Below are 14,538 nucleotides of genomic sequence, written 5' to 3' on the forward strand. Positions count from 1 at the left end.
TTATACCTTAAATTTGGTTACTGAACAACCAAACAATACGAAAAAAAATTAGTCTCCAAAACAGGTAACTTTATTTTAGTCCAAAAATTATCTCTAAAAGTACTAAAATTATCTCTAAAAATACTCTAAAAGTATTTTTAGGAAAATTTTAAGGTCCAAGATTCAGTGAAGAGAAAATCCTGATAGTATTTATGGTAAAGAGGGGACAAACAATTGTACGTATTACTGCTAGTACATTCACCAGCTAACAAATGAAGGGACCAAGCTGCTCACCATATAAGTCATTACAAGTGCCAATGTCTCAGAGGGTGGATAATGAGTACAATGGCCTCTATTCTCTGCAGGTGGACAACTGTCCCAAAAGCAAAGAAACTTTTTCAGGAAGTCAATATTAGAATACGGAAGGCAATGAAAATCACTGTACTGAAGATCCTAGTGGATAATTCCTTGCATTATGCTGAGGTACTGCTTTCTCCTGTTGAATGTTCCAGAATTAAAATGGCTTCTCCAGGAGAAGCAATAAAATAAAATTAAAGGACCAATAGTGTGTAAGAACTTGGAATGTCAAGACTGTTTCTGAGTGGAAAGTTAGAGAATCTCAAGAAGGAAAAAAGAAATGAAGATAAATAAAAATGGATATATTAGAACTACGTCAAGTAAGGTACGAAGAACTAGTGAAAAGAATATTGTAGAGTTACCATATTCGATTCTAAGGAAAGAAAGGGAAAAATGGAGTGGCAACAATTATGAGGAATGAAAGATCAGAACAGGTGTAGAAAGTATATTTAAATAAATGATTGATTAGTATTGTTAAGGATTGAAATGTTATCACATTTATAGATTTATAAAGCACAATTATAGTACAAATATAAATGCAAACATCAAATTATGAAGAAGATATTGAAGAGATCTACGAGCATTGAAGAGATAATAAAATAATAGGACTGCTGTACAGTAATGAAGGGAAACTGGAATGCTGTGGCGGTGAAGCTGAAGCAGTGTAGTAGGAAAATCTGGCTTATGAGTAAGAATGGAAAGATTAGTAGAATGCAGAGAACAAAACTATTTATAGCCAAAATCTTGATTCAAAAGCTATGAAAGGAGATACATGTGGGTATTCCCTGCTGACAAAGCACACTATTAGAAAATACCATATCAGTTAAAAGTATGCATATATATATTTATTAAAATATAAGTATATAACTTAGTATAGCTTGTCCAAGCCGAATAGGCACAGATCTGATGAATAGAATAGCTGTATAACTTGCTACCTAACAAGCACGGGCTTATAATACTATTCAATTAGAGAGTAAGTATACAGTTAAGACTTGTTCATTCCAATCAATAAACAAATTCACATCTTATTTATTAGTTACTTATTTAATCCTGAGTTTATGTATTAATTAATTAATAATTTATTTCTTTACTAGATACTGAAATAGATATGTTATGAATTATTATGCAGACTAATCAGCTGTTACTAATAGTGTTTAGGTAAAAGTTTATTTATTTATAGTTTTATAACTGTATATAATAGCCAAACAAGCACAAACAATATTGATGTCTACTGTTTAAGCTATGCTCTTCGCCCTTTGTTCTGGGAGTGGCAACAACTATACGCTAGCCTAGGCAATGAATCATACATAAGAAAAATTTCTTTATTCAGGTTTGTGTAAATAATAACTGAATGATCCTTGATATGTCATTCTAAACATTCAAATGAAACATTAATCTCTACTTATACTAACTGTTCCTGATTCATTCAAACTTGTTTTTATAAATAATTCCATTCTAATTTATCCTGTATTTGCAGTTTGCATTTTATATTATAATAATATAATTATAATTAATTATATAATTTATTTTATAATTAATATATTATAATTGCATTTTATGTTATAAATTAAATTATTACAAACAATAACATAAATCATATGATTTTTGGCAGGCAGTTATGTTAAAACTCAAGTTTCTCTTTAAAATTTAAATCTCTCTAAATAACTTTCACTTTTTTGGTTACTCTTTATAAATTCTCACTTTTTTTGTTTTTCTTATTTAATGAATTTTTCTAATATGGTTGGACAGTCTAACTTAGCATGTATTAAAACTTGTCCTGTTAATTGTGTGTGTCCAAAGAGTAATGTTATAGTCCGATTATAGCGTTCAATTCTTGAAAGTAGTTGAAGTAAGTAATTTATTCGCATATAATTAGTAAATGTTTGTTGGCTCTATTCTTATGGTAGTGAACTGATTTTATTATTTTGCATATTACGTCTAATTAAGTGGAAAAGACATTCACCGCCAACGGAAAGAAATTATACACAATGTTTTTAGTGTTGGACTCCCAAAAAAGTTGTAGATGTAGAACATGTTGCATGTACCACAGGAGTCTCAAAAAGGACAGTTTTCAAATTATTGGTGAAATAGCTTTGGCATAAGTTTTCCAAAGCTTTTTTGAGTTTTATGACATTATCATCACCCGCACATGATATATTTATTGTAATAAGCCACAGTATATATCTCAAAATTATAAAACTACCACCTACTTTACGGCAAATGGTATGAATAGCTGAAACACATTACAGTAACTCAAACACTTAAATAATAATGGACAGCCAAAAAACATTATTCCCTAGAATATTTTGCATGTTAGTCCCTAGGTTAAATTTATGATACAATGCCACAAATAGATACAATCCACAAGGATATGGTGCATTGTTAGTTTGCAGTCATCGCAGCATGCACAAATGAGTGCATCTGTTTGCAACCTCAGATACCCATGAGTAAGCCTACTGTGCCCTGTTTGCAAATGGCAGATAACCTCCTCTTGACGGTTATTCTGCATGAGGAGCTCCATGGTGACAAGTGTTCTTAATTGGATGAAGTTTATTGCTAATATTAGCACGACACTCACTTTGCCACTCATCATGCACCATCCTATTTAGAAAACAGACAAGATCATTTGAAACTACGCAGATTGGTGAAAGTAGGCTGAAAACAAGCCTCCTTTGCCGCACCATCAGTGCGCTCTTTGCCTAAAATCCCAATATGGCTTAGGATCTAGCAAAAGCTCGTTCTATTACGGTGATTAATTTGCAATGACACAATCTCCCACACAACAGGATGTCTGGAGCAAAAGTCATTAATCACCTATAAGGCACCCATGGAATCTGCGCAAACAAGAACTTGTCAAAATTATGGGCTAATTATATGTAAGGCCTTATTAATGGCATACAGTTCTGCAACGAAAACCTGGTGATGTTGGGAAGCCCAAACATGTATGTTCTGTCGCCAACCATGAAACCACAACCAATAGAATTAACATTTCTAGAGCTGTTTATATAAACTGTAACATTAGGATTCATGCTATTTAAATATTATAAAATTCGTTCTGTAAGATACTTGCATTTGTGTTCTTTTTATAATACTCCCAAAGATCAAAGCAGTAATTAATGAAAGGAGGCTGCCAAGGAGGGTAACACAAAAGGAACAATAGAAAGGACTCGAGGTAACTGTATATTTATAGTTGAGAAAAGGCACTGAGCTCTAATGCATAGCAGAACTGTAATCTCAGCTGTTCGTGGTAGTGATTAACATGCTGGTTGGAGGATACTGCATCAAAGGTTGAATGAGTTGGTTGTGCATTAAACCAAGCCAAATAAGATCATATAATGCTTCTGTTTATTCCAAAGAGATGGCTCATCACTGTCAACCAGCAGACTTACATACCCTATCTACCTGGAAAGATGAATAAATGAATCATGGACTGCAAGCAGTGGCCCATGCCAATGAATGTGAATGAGCTTAAGAGTGGTGGCCCATGCCAACAAATAAGCTATGCAACAGTAGTCTAAGCAGGAACAGACAATAACTCGGTAGAAGAGTAATATGCAATCGACTCCTAACAGTTATTAGGTAAAACCCTCAACATGTCTTACATTTTTTGACATTTTACATTCAGCTCCTTCAAATGTGTGTTATCCATGTTAGTTATTTCTAACCACATTCCTAGAAATCTAACCTGCGTGCATGACTCACCTGGTTTACCATGTAAATAAAGTTAAGAGCAACATGTAACCTCAACTGGGAAAACCAAATGCACTTAGATTCATACTACAATTCTAAGCAAGTTACTATGTTTTGAAACAGCCTGTCACCTTTAACTAATGTTCTACATGTTATATAAATAGAAAAATCATCTACAAATAAAGAACATGTAACTGGTTTTTGCATGGATTGTTATACTATTTATGGCTACAGCAAACGAAGTATTATTGAAGACACTTCCCTTGGGTAAGCCATTTTCTAATGTGAAACTTTGATACCATCATTCCAACTCAAACTCGGAAGAACTGACTTCTGAGAAACCCCTCACAAATATAAGATTACATTGTACATCCCATTCACAGTGTATACAGTATCTACTCCTCCATACAGTGTCATACACATTTTGCAAATCAAAAAATACAGCAACCAAACGTTGGTAGAATAAAAAGGCACTTTGTATCACAGCTTCAGGGCAACTTGCGTGATCAATAAATGATCTACCCTGGCGGAAACCGCATTGTTCAGGGGCAATTAGGGCATTTCTTTCAAGATATCACACTAGATAATGGTTCACACCATTCATTCCATCATCTTGCACAGGGTACTGGTCAAGGAGATAGGTCGATAACTTATGGGGTATGATTTATCTTTACCAGATTTCAATTTGGGAATGATCACCAGTGCCTCTGACCAATAATCTATAAATACCTGGTCAGAGAATATTCTATTATAGATACACAAAAGATGTTGTAGGACACTATTTGGAAGCTGTGATAACATAATAAGCCTTACATTGTCATTTTCAGGGGAAGTGTCACGAGAAAATTATTCAAGGCATAACTTAGCTCATTAAAAGTATGTTTAATTCATTTTGCGAGTCTCCTATCACCAATAGGATATTTTCAACCTTGAATTTATATATCACAAACTCAGGACAACACAATGATGCAAGAAAAACCACCATGAACAACATTCCAAATGCGTTCACCACATTAAATGTCATGGTAACTATAAATCTGCTGTTTTGCAGTCCAATCGGCCACGGTGAATGCACCGATCCTCATATGGTTCGATCCTTTCTCCATACAACAGATGATAGTGTTCTACAACAAATGGATTCGACGTAATTCAGCCAAGATTTTAGTTTAGGACACTGAAACACTTCATGGCGAATAACCCTGGTATTGCATAAGGCGCAGATCAATTCAGTTGGCAGTCTTCGATTGAAATTACATAAAGCCCTACAACAATCTCTTAGCGCACGCCCGTAGTCTACAACCCACCAAGGGACAGCAGGCCACCTTGGCCTTCCAGATGTTAAAAGAGCTAGATAACTCACTCGCACAATTGAGAATTTGGTAAGTATGTGGATCACGTCATCACCTTTATTGTATTGGCTAAAAGAATCTTTATACCCTTTCAAGTCTGCCTTCCCAACCACTCATCTGGGTAGCTGATTGAGGCAAATCACATTACCGACAAAGATAACAACCTGTCTGTGACCACTTCCAAAAATGTTTTTGAAAACACACCAGTTAAGATATGGAAATAGCAATGTTGAACATTGCAGACTGATGTACAATGTACCTAATGAAGATGATAAAAACATGTACAATCCATCCTTCAATAAGCAAAGATCCAAGTTCTACCTAATCAATCAACTATATTTCCTCATGAAGAACGTGATTCTGAACTTCATGAATGGTGGTAGTCATTGAAATTACCAAATATTAAGCAGGGTAAAGGGAAAACAAACTGGATAGATCATCCTAACTGATATCAGAATTTGGAGGAAGACATAAATTGCAGATATTAATTTTGAATAGCACTAAAGACTGCAAGGATGTTTATACCCAGTCTCTATCCCTTTCCCCATCATTCTCTCTCTCACTCAAATGTGTTCACACATTTTTTCCTCCGGGAAAACAGCATACCTTCTCATCCTCTGCCACGAATTTGATAGTTCACAAAAAAATTCACCAAAGGGATCATCCTAGGGACAGAGGTGAGTCTCCTGCAGACACAATACTCAAGGATTTTCTTCCTTTATAAGGATTTCAACATTCTCACAGCGAGAATGGAGACTGCAAACATTCCAATGGATAATATTTATAGCCATAAATACTCCTTTCCTGATATATATAATAACTACATGCAGATTACTTGTCAAAGGCTATCTGGGTTTTCTTTTTGCTGTTAATAATTTTTAAGAAGTGCTATGCTTCTTCAGACACTTGATTGGCCTCTATATTCTTGAAGAGACTCAAGATTATGGCGGCGACTTGGAAACCTGGGATGCTGTTGTCACTACATCAGGTGACGATTTTTTTGTAGTTCCTTCATTGGGACTTTAGAAGGTTGTTGCATTGTTGGTACAGTCAAAATTAGTGACTGAAGAGGTTTCCGGTGAACCACACTTGGCCTTTCCACCAAAAATATCTTTCTTCTTACCTACACTCAACAATGTAATAGCATAACTGTTACCTCTGACAGTTCAATATCATCCAAATCACAGCAAAAGATCACTCCCTTGCTGGAATTTAGTGTTATGCAACTCCACTATCACTTCCTATATCCCTACATACCTAAGGGCTACAAGTTTACAGCTCGTTCATAATTTTTCACCTCAATCAACAGGAGGTAACACCTAGGCTTTTTATCACAAGCTGTTACTATCATAGTCACAAGCTGTTACTATGCATTTATTTATTAAAAAGGGGAAAACCTTAGACAAAGATTTATCTTCTTCCTTGCATTTTACAATAAGAAATCTTTAGATACCTTAAGCTCTGTCTCTTTTGCGTTCAACTCATCTTTGGACATCATCAGTCAAATCATTTCAAACCTCCAATTTGACCAAAGGGTTTTATTAGGAACTGCCATATGACTCCCACAAGTACTGGCGATATAACAGACCATTCCAGCAGAGCGTACGCATACTGGAGCTAGAGTTAATATAACTGGGTTTGCCCAGGTGCTCAGAGGACATCATTCGAGACTCACTATGTACAGCCATCCACCTACTGGCATGATAGTTTACACCGTGGATTACGATTGTGTTTCATAAGTTGTCGCAACACGCAGGATCTTGAAATCGCAATGAAATGACAACACGCAGGAAATGAAAAAGCAATGTATCACAAATTAAACAATAAATTAAGTAGGAAACACAAAAAGCTAGGGAAAGGTAGTTGGAAGAAGAATGTAATGGATACTGAAGATCTAGAAAAGAGAAGAACGATATAGAAAGGAATTACATGAGATAAATACACGAAGAACCTATATATAATGAAAGAAACCCGAGGAACAAAACTAGAAAAAGGAATGGGAAGTAGCTGAAAAGGATGAAGGACCATGTATATTAAAATGTAAAGTACAGAAATAATTAAAGAAATTAATAAAAAATAGATTGGAAAAGAAGAAATTCCCATACAATTTTATAAATGCTTGAAGGAGTGGAAGAAATGATTGAACTGAGTAATAGGATATCCAACAGAAGATGGCCTAAAGGCTTTTTGAAAACAGTAATTACACCTACTCCGAAGAAAAATGGTACCAGAAAATGTATAAACACAGAACAATAAGTTCAATCGCCCATGCTGCTAAAAATCTTTCTTAAACTAGATGAGACTAATAAAAGAGAATTTAGGAGAAGTACAGTTTAGCTTCAGGACAGGGAAAGGAACCAGAGGTATGTTTGGGCTGCTAAGGATGGTAAGAGGTATGAATCTGGACTTAGTAACAGTCTGGACTTAAGAGTTAAGAAACAGATTAGCCAAAAACTACCTATAGATGTCTTGTTGCGATTTAACTATGGAACTGTTGTGGAACAGAGGGACTAGATTGAGGCTTTTGAGATGTGGATATGAAGAAATACTGAGAAAATAAGACAGATAAAGCGAGGAATAAGGATGTAATGAACAGTTTAAAGAAGTTAGAGCATTTATGCAGGTAGTGTAGGAAAGAAAAGGTTAGAAAAATAAAAGCTAAATGGTTAGGACATATAGTTAAGAGAAAGTGGATTTTGACAACTGCATTGGAAATGTCAGTAAACAGAAAAAGCAAGCAAGAAGGATGAAATTAATAAATGCAGCAAAGATGGTAACGGTATATAGGGACAAAGAAGAGCTTGGGACAGAAATGGATGAAAGTCAGGGATGGCATAAGTATAATATAACAATAAAAAAATGAAATATCAGTTGAACAATGTCATAATTCCTGAATTAATCAAGTACACAGCTAGAAATAAAGAGTTAAAAATAACAGATTAGAAATAAGGACTTCCAAATATATTACGGAAAGTTACTTATTAGTTTCTGCCACCAGACTATGATAAAAAATTATTTTTTAACTGTTTAACAAAGCCATACCCATTACCTGAAGTATTAATCAAGCACACAGGTAGCAAAGAGAGTAAAAAATAAAAAAAAACTAGAAATGACTGAGAAAATTATCAAAAGATACCTTTGAGTTTGGTACTTTTACATCACACCACCGTCCATCAATCATATGCCTTTGAGCCATAACTCTGATCTGCGTTTCATGATTTGCAAAACGAATAAAACCAAATCCCTTGGACTGTCCAGTTTTTGGATCCTTCTTCACCTGTTTAAAAAACAAAATTTTCAGCCATATCCATAATTTTTTTCTCATAAGAAACATAATTATAAAGTTAATTACTTTGTCAAAAAAATTTGTATAATTCAATCCTGCTGTAACATACGCTTAACATAAAAATGAAAATACGATATTAATAAAAAAATACATTATAAAGATTCATAAAAATTTGTTTTAATAAAACTAAGCGAATAATGGAATAAGTGAACATGTTACCGTTTTACAATCACAAAACTTTGACACCTTTTGCTCAGAAGTAACAGTAACATTGATAAACATCATTTTTATTTCCTAACATGCGATACATGATTTTAATCTGTTTTTTGATGCTGAAAACGAATAAGACTTCAGAATCTTTATAACATCCACCATTTTTTTTTAAAGATTTAAATTTTAATTAAAAGATTTTTTTCATTTTTCAACGTATAGTTAACATTTTAAAGCTTCTATATTGTATTTTGTTATCTCATTTTTTATTGTTTAACTTTGTTAACATTATTTGTAAGCTATAAATAAACAATACTAGACAAAGAATTAAATCATATCATAGTCGCATATTATGACATCATATTTAATACTGAAGAGCGAGCCATCATGGACAAGATTTAATCATGTCTGTGCAGGTCAAAACATATAGCAGAAAACACAGCTGTGTTGTTTGCATTAAGTACTGGATTTAGGAATGAATTAATTTTGTTCATATTGCTGTCTTAAGTTTATAATATCATAATGTCTTGAAATTATGTAAATGATGTGGATGCCTTTTATTGTGTATGTGGTAAGTTGACCTTAAAATCAAATAGAAAAAACATTACACCTTCAATTAAAAAAGCACATCATTTGTACTTTCACTGTAAAACTGGTGAGTAGCATAAAATGTGGGCTGCTCATATAGTATGCACTAATTGTTTTGTATATTTAAGAGAATGACTGAAAGGTACACAGAAGGCTTTGCCATACGGTGTACCTATGGTTTGGCATGAACCAGAAGATCATGTAACAGACTGTTAATTTTAACAAGCGTGTCTGAAATTTCTAAAAAATCTAGACATACTGTAAAATATCCTTCATTGAAATTTGTAATCAGGTATATACCTCACAGTGAAATTATTTCAGTTCCTGAGCCACATGTGAATGTGCGTAAAAAAGAAACAGGCAGTAATGAAGATAACAATGACTTTGAATTATCTTTCACTAAGCCACATCTTATATAAAAAGGTGAATGAAATGACTTTGTTAGCGATTCAAATATATCAAAAAATAGAGCTGAACTGTTAGAATCAACACTGCAAGGTTGGAATTTACTTCAAAATAATACAAAAGTTTCAGGCTTTCAAAGCCAAAAAAAAGAACTTTCTCAATGCTTTATTGAAGAAAATAATTTGGTTTATTGCACAAATATTGATGAGCTTATGTTGCACTTAGAACAAGTTCATAAATCTGTGGACTGGCGCCTTTTCATAGATTCGTCCAAGTATAGTTTAAAAGTGGTTCTACTACACAACAATAACAAATACCCTTCGATTCCAATAGCTTATGGTATTGATTTGAAAGAAACAAACAATATGATGAAGACATTCTCGAAAAAATAAATTATAAAAAGCGTAGCTGGAACATATGTGGTGATTTGAAAGTTATAGCTATTTTGTTAGGTATGCATTAGGCTATATTAAGTACATGTTTTTTTGCAGAAGTTACAGCCGAGCTAGGGATAAACATTACGTTAACCAAAGAGTAGAAGAAAGGAGACAACTTAACTCCAAATGGGAAAAATATCATTCATGAGTCCTTAGTTGAACCCAAAAAAATATTTTTACCCCCTCATCATATCAAGCTTGGACTAAGGAAAAATGTTGTAAAATCAATGAAGAAGGATAGTCCCGGATTTTTGTACATGATGTAGAAATTTCCAAATGTAAGTGAAGGAAAAATTAAAGGACTATTTGTTGGTCCTCAAATAAGAGAGTTAGTCAAAAATGATGTATTTAACTCGATGTTAAATAATGTAGAAAATGCAGCATGGGCTTCATTTGATGAAATTTGCAAAAATTTTCTCGCCAAACAAAAATCCAACAATTACCACAATATTGTTAATAAACTTATTTCATATAGAGCTATGGGATGTAATATGTCATTGAAAATACATTTCCTCTACTCATATCTGGATTTTTTCCGAGACAACCTCGGAGGCATAAGCGAGAAACAAGGTGAACGTTTCCACTAATACATTTCAGTGATGGAAAGCCACTATAAAGAGAAAATGAATACTAACAAGCCAGCCGATTACTGAAGGATATAAATTCGGGTTATGTCTGAGGCTATTTATGGAAGAAAAGCATCAGCAAAATCATTCTAACACAGGTATGGCCATACAAAATTATAAATTTTACAATTTTAACTAAATTTGATTTTAAAGAGTAATTTATTTACAACTAATGGTGACAGAAAAATTATATCTACAAATCTGTAATGTACACAAAAACATTATTCAAGAAATGGTATCACACTTAAAGAAGCATTAAAAAAACTATTTTTTGTCTATCAGGGTAATTAATGACTACCTAATAACTAATAATGAAATCTGTTTAACCTTTTCCTATCACAATGATCCGCGGTTGATTAGCGCTCCGCGAAAATATGTTGGTATCGAATTGACTCCCTTCATAGTCTTATGCTACCCTCTTGTGAAAAAAATGTCAAATAATTACAGTATATTAAAGAGATTTAACAGATTTTGACAAAAAAAAACTGTTATGATTGGATATTTTTTATGCCTGTAACAACAAAAAAATTGAAACAGTACAAAAACTACAATAATTTAATTGCAGAATTTTTTTTGCGCATTTCTACCACGTTTTTTATTAGCGAAATTTTTGTTTGCTTTGTGTTTATGAAACAGTTTTCTGATTTTAAAAATAATACTTTCAAGCAAATCAATTCAAGCAATGGTTGAAAATTGGCCAAAATATGATGAAAAACCCATGTCATAAATCACAGATTAGTAACATATGTTAGTATAAGTGAAAGTAGATTCAGAAAACTACGTTTTATAAAAATTCCCACCACTCGAAAGGCTATTCAGATTGACAAAAAACCATTTTTACTGTATACTCTTATTCATTACGAATCGATATGTGTTACATGTTTACCGATATCATTTGTCAGAAAAGATAGACAAAGATAGACAATTTATAGACTTCAAGTAAAAGTGATGTATGACCATATATTCCTTTTTTTTTGTGTGCCGTATATCATAATTTATCATGTGTTTCAATACATTGATATGTAGCTAGTAAGATAAGCTATATCTATAAATAAATCCGTAATCCTCATAGCAATTATAATACACAAGTCACTCACTCACTCACACACGCACATTTCTGAGAAAAAAATGGCCATATTCTTTGTCGTCTAAATAAAACATTTTACGTAATATAAACGTTGTTCAAATTGTGTAATAAAACTGATTCCTTTGTGAATAAAAAAAAAATAACCGACTTAGATGCCATATAAAATGATTTTGTAACAGAGTTTTAAAACTGACGCCGTACATAACCAGTTCCAAGGCTGCATGATCTGAAAAGGTTAATGAACAATTTAGTTTTGTAGTAACAGTACAAGGTGAAAAGTTAAAGATGCTACGATTTGCTGATGATATAGTAATTCTAGCCGAGAGTAAAAAGAAGAAAATGAACGGCATAGATGAAGTCCTACGCAAGAACTATCGCATGAAAATAAACAAGAAGAAAACAAAAGTAATGAAATGTAGTAGAAATAACAAAGCTGGACCGCTGAATGTGAAAATAGGAGGAGAAAAGATTATGGAGGTAGAAGAATTTTGTTATTTGGGAAGTAGAATTACTAAATATGGACGAAGCAGGAGCAATATAAAATGCCGAATAGCACAGGCGAAACAGGACTTCAGTCAGAAATATAATTTGTTTACATCAAAAATTAATTTAAACGTCAGGAAAAGATTTTTTAAAGTATATGTCTGGAGCGTTGCTTTATATGGATGTGAAACTTGGACGATCGGAATACCTGAGAAGAAAAGATTAGAAGCTTTTGAAATGTGGTGCTATAGGAGAATGTTAAAAATCAGACGGGTGGATAAAGTGACAAATGAAGAGGTGTTGCGGCAAATAGATGAAGAAAGAAGCATTTGAAAAATATAGTTAAAAGAAGAGATAGACTTATAGGCCACATATTAAAGCATCCTGGAATAGTCACTTTAATATTGGAGGGACAGATAGAAGGAAAAAATTGTGTAGGCAGGCAACGTTTGAAATATGTAAAACAAACTGATAGGGATGTAGGATGTAGGGAGTATACCGAAATTAAACAACTAGCACTAGAAAGGGAATCTTGGAGAGCTGCATCAAACTAGTTAAATGACTGAAGACAAAAAAAAATAGTAGTAGTAATAAAATAACAGTAATAGGACAATATTTTTATTTGTTACAAAAGGTATAAAACATTGCAAATCTACAAATTCAAAAGATATTGTTACATATTAAGATGCTTGCCGTGCCATGCTGCTGAACTGATTAATGCTAACAGAATGTCAGTTTAGTATACTAAGTTCACCTTCTCAGTTTAAATATCATTCACAAATTTCAATGTCATTGTAGATAACCTAAATACCACCAGACTATTTTTAACTTATTTTATATCCTTATTTGCCTACTATCTCAACATATCAGTTTTTATAAGCATTTGCGTTCACAACACATTGAGGAGCAACCATGTTATTTCTCCAGTATAACTGCAATTTTCAAATTCCTTAACCTGAAAGAATAATAGTTAATTACACTGCCCAAAATTTTAGCAAAATATAAATCTGAAAATATATGACCCCCCAGAAAAATTGTTAGGTTTTAATTTCACATAACTGTTATGATTTCATTTAATTAACTAAACAGTTTTAAATATTTTCCAAACAAAAAACATAATTTAAAAAATAACTTGTTTATATTATATAAGTTACCACAAAGAAAAGAATTTGTCCAAACAGACTTTTACTGCATCAGACACTAGCAATTACCACTGTTATGTATCATACACAAAAGAAAATAGTGATAAGAAGTTTTGGTTTGAAGTGTGTGTAATACAGCTAAATTTCTGGGTTACAAAGCGGTCTAACAATGCTTTAAACAGCTACATAAAACAGAATTAAGAGAATTAAATGGCAAGACTTGAAGCTGTTCTTGATCTATACCTGTAAAAACAATGTTCATGTCCCAAAAATTGGCATCTATATGCGGTTCTTATTAACGAGCTCCCATTCTGGAAACTGATACGGTGTATAAATTACCTTTGCCAAGATTTCTGGACTGGTTGTTCAAAGATATCTGGCCAATTGTGAGACAAGATGACTTGTATGACATGTTTAATGATACAGACTGTCAACAGTTTTTATTATTGGATTTGGTAAAGCAAGAATTAAAAAAAAAAAAGGTAAAAAAAGATCAAAATAAACACATCTAAAGACTGTCAAATACGACAAAAGATTATCAAATTAAAACGTTGTTAAATCAAGCCGAACACGAAATATCTGTATACTTTACGAGATGCTATGAATAGGCTTACATGGTCAAACAAGATTAAGTTGCTATGATGACAAAAGAACAAATCTAAAACTTATGAATTGTTATTGTTAATAAGAAATCACAATTATACAAAGATGAATGAAAACAAAATGTTAGTGCATTGAAACAAATTAATGGGGAAAATTATCATGACATGATGACACAATATAAAAAATTATAATAAAAATATTATCCAAAGCTATAGATATTGAAAGAAACTGAAATTTCATTTAAAAAATAATATAGTAACATTTTTATATCCATGACATACAATTATGAAAATACC

At 32.7% G+C, this 14,538-nt stretch overlaps 1 protein-coding gene across 2 annotated transcripts in view; it reads right to left on the minus strand.

Moving 5' to 3' along the window:
- Positions 1–14,538, minus strand: part of TBPH (TAR DNA-binding protein-43 homolog) — a 113,424-nt gene that overhangs the window by 85,295 nt on the left and 13,591 nt on the right. For both annotated transcript variants that reach the window (XM_075354011.1, XM_075354004.1), the window contains exon 3: positions 8,512–8,652. In XM_075354011.1, the coding sequence (XP_075210126.1) occupies positions 8,512–8,652 (141 nt within the window). The remainder of the gene's footprint in view (positions 1–8,511; positions 8,653–14,538) is intronic.

This window comes from Lycorma delicatula, chromosome 1 (assembly GCF_047948215.1).
Source record: "Lycorma delicatula isolate Av1 chromosome 1, ASM4794821v1, whole genome shotgun sequence".
NCBI lineage: Eukaryota > Metazoa > Arthropoda > Insecta > Hemiptera > Fulgoridae > Lycorma > Lycorma delicatula.